An 11,684-nucleotide genomic window follows, 5' to 3' on the forward strand; every position below is an offset into this window, starting at 1 on the left:
GTTAATCCTGTGTCATGCCCTGGAGTCAGTGTTTTCCTCACATCCACGATTTTGTGGTTTGATGTGAAGCTGGTAGGGTCGTCATCTTACCCTCACATGGCCGTCAGTACCCAGTGAAGGAGGTTTTGGATGTAGTTGACTTTCCAAGTATGAACCACCTCGCCCTAGCCATTCTACACCAGGGGACACATCCTTCATTACTCACTTTACTTCTGTGGAATTCAGTTTCTATATTTATCTGGTTAGGATCATTTTCCTGACTCATCCTCTCCCACTTGGATGTACTCCCTTCTTTTTCCTAGCTGTTCATGGCGAGGAGATACCTGGTTCAGAAGTGGTGCGGTGCCCCTCCTCTGGTTATCTGATCTGTTTCCTTCATCTACAGAAGTATCCTTCGGACGTTTTTGGGGCGTATGTCTGTTCTTCCCTTGGCTCCCTCCTCCTTTTCAATGTGGGTTTCTAGCTAATATCTTGTGAGAAGAGGGAAGTACTGTATCGGAAGTTATAATTTTCCTATACTGAAAATGTATTTCTGATAGGTATTTCCTTCTTCTCACACTTCCCACCCTCCTCCCCACAATCTTCCAGTGCTTACGTCTTATGGTTCGGTAGTGGCGCATAGAGGTCACATGCATCATGTGATAGTAGTGCTCTCCTATTGGTGGATAGATGATGCATGATGATTTGCATGAAAGACATGTTGGAATCTTTGATTCCAATATGGGTGTGTGGAAGGCTTATGGCATGCGCTATAAAAAACAACTTTCACACATATATAGAGGGCAGCACAAAATGGGAAAAGCTAATTTTGTGAGAAGAGGGAAGTACCTGTCAAATACATTTTCAGTATAGGAAAATTATAAATTTTGTGGTTGTGATATAAAAATTGTACTATAAAGAATTTGTAAAAGCTTTCTAATGTGAATAACAATATCTAGATTAATAACTCCTGAATATGAATAAGAACAGTTGTAATTCTAACTTCAGGGTCAGTTTGCTGAAGATTTATTTTACATTTTAGACATTACATGATTTTCCCCTCTCTGTATCATAATGATGTTAATTGATTCTAATTTTATGCTCATATAAATTATGTCCATAGGTTTACTTTTTAAATTCAGCTCTATCATTTTTTTTTTACTTACATGTAACTACAATACGAACTTTCACACTATTTAAATGAGATTGAATAGTTTGCAAGGCCTACTCAATTTTTAAGTTAGAAGTTGTTAAATTAGTAACCCGTTTTGATGCTGCAACTACATTTACTTAAATTTTAAGGTAGTATTACACCTTAAGTCTAATTTCCAATGGTAACAGTTAAAGAGGAAGAGATTTTCTGACTAAGTATTCTAGCATTTGTTCAACAGCAACGTTGAGATGAGTTGGGGAAGAACAGGAAAGGTTTTATGAAGGTTATACTAAAGAATGTATTTTATGACAGTTTGATTTATTTTTCTGTGCTTTATTCAGTTTGTGCATAAATTTATATATATAACTGAAAATGTAATCCAAAAATGTGCAAAAACAAGGCATGCTGGAAAAAAAAGGCTTGTCTTTGCACTTTTTGGATTACACTTTAAAATATTTTCACTTCATTGTTCTATTGTTGCTGATAACTTTTGCCAAGTTACACATGATGACATTAAGTTTCTGCATACTTATTATTACTACTAATAAATATATATTGTCATGATTAGGGTAATAATTCAAATTGTTAGAACTTTGTGTTGCAATTACACAGGTATTTTTACTTGTAATGATTGTTTTTCATTACTTTTGATTTTTTTTAAATCAACATTTGTTTGTAAAAGTGACTTCAGTCATGTGGCTATAAAAAAGTAGTTTTTTAATCTGTGGGTAATTTTTTCATTATAATAATATCAAAAGATTAACACTTTTTCCAACTGCAGTTTGTTTGAACAAGAGATAATGTCCTATGTGCCAGCACAAGGTAGTGATAATGCATCAGCAAGTACTAGTGGAACTCACCGGTCACCTCATGAATCTCCACAGTCTTCACCACAAGCATCACCAGGTAGTAGGCCTAAATTGTTGTATTCTCAAAAGACTAAGACTTGTTTAAGTGAGTCTTTTACCTCAGACATGCACTTTAAACAACTCATTCCCTTCCTTGACTGCAAGACAGCCAAGTTAAATAGGCTTACAGAGTATAAACTTTAAAATATTTGTATAAGTTTTCTTAGATAGGTATCTCCTGGGGTTGTAGAATAACATTGTAGCTCTGTTTATAGAGTAGATTCCACTGTCAGATTAGGTGAATACACAGCTTCTAACTAAACCTTTACTCTGTTATCTTTATATACTCTCACAGGAATACTGTGGGGGTGATCGTGAGCTTCTATGCAACACTGAGTGTGTGTAAAGGTAATAAAGTAAAGCAATGAAATAATGTGGTACTTACTTACAGTTAGATGGGTTATAAATACATTTGGGTAAAAAATTGGAAATGATTTTGTTTGATAAACCTGCAGGTAGATATTATTAATACTATATAGTGAGAAGTTTGTTTCTAGCACATCCTGGTAGTAACTTATTATTTTTGGTGTAACTCTTGTATCTTTAATATTCAGGTATAGAAGTGTTACAAAGAAATGGATTATAAATGGCTAAGTCATTTATGTATCTCCAGTTTAAGAAAACATTCTGTTGAAGCAAGTTATACACACACACACACACACTACTAAAGGTTAAATAAATATTTTAAGCATACTGCATTATGTATGGCATTTGTTACAACCTGTTGATCTTGCCAAGTTAATGCAAAATCTCATGTTTGGTGCAATATCTATATAGTTATTTACACTAAAGGTGTTCACCAAAAGGTATGAAGTAACCTATTTAAGTTTTTTCTACATTAATCTTTATTTATAGTTGTGACATACACTAATAATTCATTAACTATACATTTTCATGCTCTATTTTGTCAGTTTCCATAGATATAGCTTGTGTATTTCATGCAAAATCTCTGTGGGTTAAAATTTTTTATACTGAGAAAAGGTTTTTCTTTGTTGCCATTTTTCTGGCAGAAACTATATTCAAATATTATGTCCAGAGGGAAGCTTTTTTTTTTAATTATCTAGAGATATGTGCACTATTTGACATGAAGAACCAGAGAAGCTCATAATGAATCTGATATGAACACCAAACATGACAAATTTGATCATAGCAATTGTAACTTTTATTCTGTAATCTCCTTAACTAAAAACATCAATTTCAAAATTTCAATTTATTAAAGAAAAAGTAAAATGGGATGTGAACTCATTATGTACAAATATAAGCTTAATTTTGCAGTAATGTACTGATCGAATTTGTTCTTTTTTTAAGGACGTGTTGATAATTGACCGTGTAATGTTCTTGATATAGGTTTACAGAGAGCCAATGTTAGAGCTCCAGCTCCATACAGGAGAGACTTTGAAGCAAAGCTCAGAAATTTTTATCGTAAGCTAGAGTCCAAAGGTTTTGGTCAAGGTCCTAGTAAATTGAAGTAAGTGTATTTATTTTACTGCAAAACGTTTTTATATGATATAAATTTAATGCTATTTATGATCATTATGCATGATCATCTTTTTCATCATCATTGAAATACCTCTTCCATAGTAAACCTCTTAATGGATTCCATCATCCAGATCATAATTCATCCTGGGATCTCTTGCGTGTGAGGGAAGTGTTCTTACAACTGTGTTAAAAGGGTTGACCCACTACCAGCTTCTAATAAGATGATTGTTTTAACAACTCCCACTGTCACATTGTATCTCCAGTCGATTTTTCTGGCCATGAAGGATAACCTTTTTCATTAGTAGAAGTATTTAACTATGTTTAATTACAGATCTGTGTATTTCTTACATTATTTAATGCTTTGGATGCTATAATTGTATTTATCCGACTTGACATTTACAGCTGTTTGTTGCGACTAGTGGATTTACTCCACAGTGTCACAATAACTTTTCCTCGTTGTGCAACATTCGAGATACTCACACATCCTTGAATTTCCTGCACATGCGCACATCAACGAGCAAAAGCACAACTAGTGGACTTTGATATTGAAAAAGTATTAAAAAATGGTCAAATTCTACATTTCATTTTTAGGGGATAATTGAAAGTTTTCAATAACCCACCTGAATTTTAATTATGCACTCCAAGGGTTAACAGTCTGTAGGTTTTTTTATTTATTGTTTTGTTTATATTTAGAGATATGTGTATATTGTATATTTTAAAATTGTAAGTATAGTTTCATGAATGTACATAAACAAAAAAAGGCTTATGTAGGTGAAACCCAAATGTACCCTACTATTATTTTATATTTAATTAACTAAGAAACTACAGATGAGAATGGTTAAGAAAATGTCAAAATAATATTATTTTTTATTATTTTTGGTATTTTCTAAACCATTGATTTATAGTTTTCAGTTGTTTGATTTTTCCTACTACTAGATGCTCTTTGCTGCATTTAATAGGAAAAAATAGTACTGCTTCTTACTGGTTTTTTTAATACAACTAAAAATAAATTGTTTTTTTGTTAAAATATAATTATGCTTTGTCATTTTTATAGAGAAAACTGGTGAAAAAAATCATCATTAGTGTTTTTACATTATTCAATTTCACATAATTGATATAAACAACATCGAAATCATTTGTGGTGGGAATAATCAACATTCAAACGTTCTTCAAAGAGAAATTTTTCAATTGATATTCAAAATGCAATTATTACATAATGAAACGATGATACCTATGTTTTGTGTGCAACTGTTGTGTTAATCTTATAGCAAGGTATTTTGATATGGTCTTTTAACACAGTAATAAGTTTACAAATATAAGTGAATTTGGGACAAAATAGTAAATTTAAAATAAATTGCAGTTTGAAAGAATATGCCACTTTGCTTAATATGGTTCTGTGTCATTTTTAAAACAACAATTGTAGCACTGTATATATTGTGTTAAGTGACATAGAATTCAAGTTGAATGGTTACTGTTTTTGTTGAAGCATTATTTTTTCATGAAAACAAATTATATTTAATTGTATCATTACTGGTATAGGCTTAACATAAGACGAGATCATTTACTAGAAGATGCCTTCACAAAAATCATTGCCACTTCAAAAAAGGACTTACAGAAGTCACGACTTTACATCAGTTTTTCTGGAGAGGAAGGGTAAGTGGCTTCATAAATGAACGTGAAATATTGATGAAGTTATTTTATTGAAAGCTTTCTTTGTATCTTAATATCTGTATTAATTAATTGATAAAGACACAAGATTGAGTGTATCATATTATTCTTTAAATAGAGTTAAAAAAAAGACCAGTAGATTTTTTTTTCTTCAGTTCATTACATTTTGCCACTTCGAGAGTGAAGTTTAACATATTTATTTTTCATGTATAACTTTGGAATTTTGATTTCAATATCACTGGTTTATGCCATTTTAACCCTTCATTGCCATGTGATTCTAATGTATTGTTTTGGCAGCTTGCATGATTTAGAAGAAAATAAACAAAGGTATATTTTACAAAACATGTATGAAAAACAAAAACTATAGAGCATCACTGTTTTGTTTATAACATTATACAATGTATATAAAATTTTATACTTCCAGTAATGTAAAAGGAAGCAATATCTATTATCTTTAAAGATACCAATATGTCAACATGACTAATTCTCTAATTTGGACTTGTAGATAAGCTTGTAAAGAAAATGTTTCTCCTAAGATTTGTACCCAAAGTTTAGCAGTGTCTGAATGTGATATATCTGAGATGTTGTGTTTTTGACTGACAAGTTTACCATGCCTTAACTTACTGTTTGGCCTTCTTAATGCTACATACTAGCTTAAGACAAAGAATAAAGTGCCAGAAATAATCCAATGTTCCTTTTAACAAATAGGCAAAGAAAAAAACAACAACTTTTTTTCTCACCACCCATAGTATGCTTTCAGTAATATCTTGATTTGCGAAGCTTTTGCTAATCAAGTGTTCTGTTATTAAATACCTGTTTGAATTACCATTAAAAGATCAACAGAAATATACATGTTTCAGTAAACATTCTGTTATCCTTCACATGCTTGTATTAACACACATACAACCGAAAGATCAAGAGTAATGTGCATGCTTCAATAAACAATCTGTTATCCCTCACATCCTTATATTAACACACACACATACACTACTAAAAGATCAACAGTGATGTGCATGCTTCAGTAAATATTTTGTTATCCCTCACATCCTTGTATTAACACACATACACTACTAAAAGATCAACAGTAATGTGCAAGCTTCAGTATATATTCTGTTATCCCTCACATCCTTGTATTAACACACACATACACCACTAAAAGATCAACAGTGATGTGCATGCTTCAGTAAATATTCTGTTATCCCTCACATCCTTGTATTAACACACACATACACCACTAAAAGATTAACAGTGATGTGCACGCATCAGTAAATATTCTGTTATCCCTCACATTCTTGTATTAACACACATACAGCACTAAAAGATCAACAGTGATGCGCATGCTTCAGTAAATATTCTGTTATCCCTCACATCCTTGTATTAACACACACATACACCACTAAAAGATTAACAGTGATGTGCACTAATCAGTAAATATTCTGTTATCCCTCACATCCTTGTATTAACACACATACAGCACTAAAAGATCAACAGCATCATGTAGTATTTTCAATCAACATTTATTCATATTACCCACATTTGTATTTATACAGAACACAAAGAGGTCAACATTATCATCCAGTATTTCATTAAACACTAGTTGTTATTATCCATATTCTAATATTTCAGTAACTAACAAAAAAATAAGAATTTCTTAAAGGGGGGGGGGGAGAGTCTTAGGTAGTGTATTTATAATGTTTATATTGTATTTCTTGGGATTCTCCTGCAATTGTTAGATTCAAAGACAATCTTTCATGCACTGCACTCAGAGGTGTCGCAACCGGAGGTGCTATAACACCAACACGTTTACATATTGGACTTGTATAGTAACTGTAAATTATTATATTATATACCCCTCCCTCAGATTGAGCTCCCTTTGCCATCTTTGGAACTGCTTTTAGAAGCTTCTTATGCTTTCAATCTCTCATTGTAAATTGTAAAATCTGCATTTCTAGCCAAGCACCCTCACTTTGCAAATCCTTCCTACACCTCTGATATTGATGAAGGACTTGGAATAAAGCCCAAAAATCATCCCAAGTCAAACAAGGACTGTAGATGTCCATGAAAAAGAAAATTATTACAGCTTGTTTGTAATCTTATTTCTGTGTGTGTAATAAGTACACAGTATTAAATTTGGTTTGTGTTAAGTATTGTATTAATATCACACTTACTGTTGTCCATTTTTTAGGTTGGACTATGGAGGTCCATCAAGAGAGTTTTTCTTCCTACTCTCCAGAGAACTCTTCAACCCTTACTATGGTTTGTTTGAATATTCTGCAAATGATACCTACACAGTACAGGTGAGCCCTATGTCTGCCTTTGTGGACAACCAACATGAGTGGTTCCGGTTCAGTGGACGAGTTCTGGGCCTCACTTTAGTGCATCAGTACCTTTTGGATGCCTTTTTTACTCGGCCCTTTTATAAAGCTCTACTTCGTTTGTAAGTATATGTTATAAAATCTGTTATTTCAGTTTTATATACATCTGTTATTGAGGTAAATAAAAATCTAGTTTCAGTTGTAACAAATCTCTAGATGTCAAACTCATTATCATTAACTTCTGATCAAAATTAAGCTATATAGATCTTAACTAATAATTGGCTTGTAAACCAATGAAGCCAATTTTGTTTCACTAGAAGCACATTATATCATAAATCAATACACAAGGAAATTAAAACCTGTGATAATCACAGTGCAATGTATCATAATTTAGGTACCTTTGCCTTTTTGTTATTTTCAGTTGTATGTCTAGTGCATGGGGTGGGATGGTAATTAACCAGTTAGTGATGATGACTTAAGAAGTTTGATACTTGTGTGATTCAAACTAATCTGTTTAACACTATGTGGTGGGATGATCATTAACCAGTTAGTAATGATGACTTAAGAAGTTTGATACTTGTGTGATTCAAACTAATCTGTTTAACACTGCATGTGGTGGGATGATCATTAACCAGTTAGTAATGATGACTTAAGAAGTTTGATACTTGTGTGATTCAAACTAATCTGTTTAACACTGCATGTGGTGGGATGATCATTATTCAGTTAGTAATGATGACTTAAGAAGTTTGATACTTGGGTGATTCAAACTAATCTGTTTAACACATAATTTACAAGCAAATAAAAAATAAGCAGCCAAACTTTAAAAACATTTTTTTAAATTGTTTTCTGTATGAAATTATGTCGTACAAAGTGTACAATGGAGTTTAGTATGACTTATGTGGATATTTCACCAATAAAAAATTATCAATTACTCAATTTATGATAACAGTTACCTTCTCAGTATTTTGTTAAACAACTTTTTCATGAATTCAGAGCACTTAAAGCATTGTTCTTGCTTTTCTTTGTAGGTGAATGTATTATCTAACCTATGTGAAATGATTGTCTTTTATTTACCAAAGAAAATTATTTTAAGTCTTCTTGATAGTTTTATCATGAGTAAAATATAGTATTTTCTGTGACTGCTCAATTGGAAATGTAAGAGTATTAAATTAAGTACTTCATTCATTGTAAGTTATTCTTTTATTTCCATAACATACAATATTTTATTAAGAAGTAAAGTTTTTTGTTTAAGATTTTTCTTGTCAGCTAGGAAAAAAATATAATAAATAGTGCTACTGGAGTTCTTTCTTGTATAATGGTTAAGTAGTACATTTTAAGAGACTTGCTTGAGGTGTTATTTTCAACCTGAATAGCACCTTATGCAATGCTTGGGCTCAACAGCTAGTATAGCCATCTCTAATTTTTAACTACTGACCAGAGATGAAGTAGCCAGTCACAAGGACTTTGTCCACCTTTGAACTGAATAGTGGAGTTGATTGTGACTTATAAAACATTCACAGCTAAAAGTGCAGAACATGTTCAGTAGCATTGCAGCATGAACTTTGGATCTTCTGATCTACAGCTTGGCACGCTAATCACCAGACCATGCTCTGCCCAATTTGTTTGAGAAATGGCTGATTTCTTTCATCATCTATTTATTTACTGTTATTTGTTGGTAATAAAAACTTTATCCTCTTATATATGCATGTATTTTGTCTGTATAACCTCCATTATTTTGTTTTCTAGTTGCAAATGCAAAGGATGAAAAATGTAGTGAATGTGTACTATACATGTGCATTTATATTTAGGTAGATACAAATGCTCAATTGGACCCTCTAAAGCAATGCTTTTTATGATAATATCAATCATTCACATTTGAAAAATGTACAAGGTGCTGTAAACGGCCCTTGCCAAACAGTTCACGGGTGCTGTTAGTGGGCTGATGTCATAACTTGATTCTTTGTTTACAAAACTGAACAATAAAAGTTAATTTGTATTGAATAAATTGTACTGTTTTTCTATCAACAAAATGATTTTGCTGGCTGAACTAAACATGTTCACAACTTGCCACTGAACTATGGAGACCTCTGATCAATAAGGCAGCCCTTGCAGATTTGTGTCATACAGAAAGTAGTTCATTAAATGCAACTTAAGTTATGATCATATTTGCTAAAATATTTCTAGCTAGCCTGAATTTACTAATAATCAATATCCAGTTTTGTAATTTAAACTTGTAAACATTGGAAAAGTTTCTCAGTAACAAATATTTGGCTCTATACAAAATATAGTTTAAAAATGTATTACTGTGTATATAACATCACTAGTCTAGGCCAATTAAAATTAAAATATCAGAGTCATAGCAGCCAACAGGGTCACATAAAGTTAGCTATAAGCTTGTTTGTGTTTACAAACAACAGCTGATTGCATGGCCAATGTCATAACAAATGATAACAGAATCTGAAATTAAACATATTTACTTCTTGATAAGAATAAAAGAACCAGTTATGGGCATGGCCAGGTGGTTAGGGCGCTTGACTTGTGCATGTTTGGTGTGACGGTGATTCGAACCCGCGACCCACAGATTTTGCCCCTTTTAGCTGTGGGAGCGTTATAATGTGACGGTTAATCCCACTATTCGTTGGTAAAAGAGTAGCCCAAGTGTTGGCGGTGGGTGGTGATGACTAGCTGCCTTCCCTCTAGTCTTACACTGCTAAATTAGGGACGGCTAGCGCAGATAGCGCTCGTGTAACTTTGCGCGAAATTCATAACAAACCCAACCAAATTCGGAATAGTGCAAGGAGGCACTCGCACACACACACAAAGGATTTTAAGAAGGCTAATAGCCTTAAAACTCGGAGAATGGGTTCGCAAACCACGTACGAGAAATTAACATGCGAAAGATATAAAAAAAAACTAAAACAAAGACCCCCCCCCTCCCAGTTCGAAACAGCGCCAAATAAGATTCTGGTAAAACATTCTGTTTATTGGGGCAATATAGAAAAACTGGTAGAATAATTGTAGCCCAATCACAAGACTTAACACAAAATTATTGCTGTCAGCCAATCACGAAACAGAACACAAACTTACAAAATAATATTTTCTTATTACTCTCGGTCAATCAAAAAAACACCATGCAAACGTATAATATGGTAATCTGTCATTGCTGTCAGCCAATCAGATGGCGATAATATATTACGAGGAAATGCTAGTTTGTTCGTTTTTTGTTAAGCGCAAAAACTACCTAATGTGCCCACCATGGGTATGCAAACCAGGTTTTTAGCGTTATAGGCCTACAGATTTGCCGCTGAGCCACATAAATACTAATCCGCACTAAAGTGTCTAAATAAAACAAATTATATCTATTTTACTATTCCTGAGGTTTGATAAGAAGTTCTAAAACTGACGAGAGTTATGAATATATAAAATATTGTCTAGCATGAAAATTAAATAACAAACAAAGAAGTTGGCCATTCACTACATAAATTTGTTTTTTCATTGCGACGTTTCGACTTCTAAACCTAAAACTTCCTCAGGCACTAAACGTATAATTTAAACAAAAGTAACTATGCCATCTGGTGTTGAGATAGTTTAAATGAATGCAAATTGTAAGTATTTAAAATTAATAAGAATTAATATCAATATAAAAAAATGCCTAAACATTTTTAGTTAGAAAAATAAAATGAAATTATGGTCATAACACGTAATAGTTTAAATATAACTATGCCACCTGGTGTTTAAATGAATACAAATTTTAAATAATTGTTTATTTGTTTGTTGACTTTTTTTGTGCAAAGCTGCTCGATAGACTAGTGGGAGAACACCACCACCGCCTATTCCTGGACCCCTTTTTACCAAAGAATAGTGGGATTGACCGTTAATTAATGCCGAAAGGACGAATGTGGTCGGTAACGGGATTCGATTCCGTGACCCGCAGATTATATGTAATTCGCGTGCCCTAATTACCAGGAAATGCCAAGCCGCTTCTCGAAAACGAGAAATAAAATTGCTTTTGGGGAGGGTCAACTATTCTACTCATACAGGTCACCAAGTTATCAAGATCAACACGTCTCGACCTAACGAATGACCGTTGGCCGAAACAACAGTGGGCAAGAGTAAATTGTAATTAATTTACCGAATTATATGTTAATATTTTCTACCTCCCCCCCCCCCCCTGTTATCCTT

At 32.9% G+C, this 11,684-nt stretch overlaps 1 protein-coding gene across 1 annotated transcript in view; it reads left to right on the top strand.

Moving 5' to 3' along the window:
* LOC106470870 (E3 ubiquitin-protein ligase HECW2-like) overlaps window positions 1–11,684 on the top strand; it is an 83,944-nt gene that overhangs the window by 62,684 nt on the left and 9,576 nt on the right. The window contains exons 17-20 of the mRNA XM_013931447.2: window positions 1,914–2,038; window positions 3,388–3,508; window positions 5,059–5,172; window positions 7,373–7,624. Coding sequence (XP_013786901.1) covers window positions 1,914–2,038; window positions 3,388–3,508; window positions 5,059–5,172; window positions 7,373–7,624 — 612 coding nt within the window. The remainder of the gene's footprint in view (window positions 1–1,913; window positions 2,039–3,387; window positions 3,509–5,058; window positions 5,173–7,372; window positions 7,625–11,684) is intronic.

The sequence above is a fragment of the Limulus polyphemus genome, unplaced genomic scaffold, assembly GCF_000517525.1.
Source record: "Limulus polyphemus unplaced genomic scaffold, Limulus_polyphemus-2.1.2 Scaffold4260, whole genome shotgun sequence".
Lineage (NCBI taxonomy): Eukaryota > Metazoa > Arthropoda > Merostomata > Xiphosura > Limulidae > Limulus > Limulus polyphemus.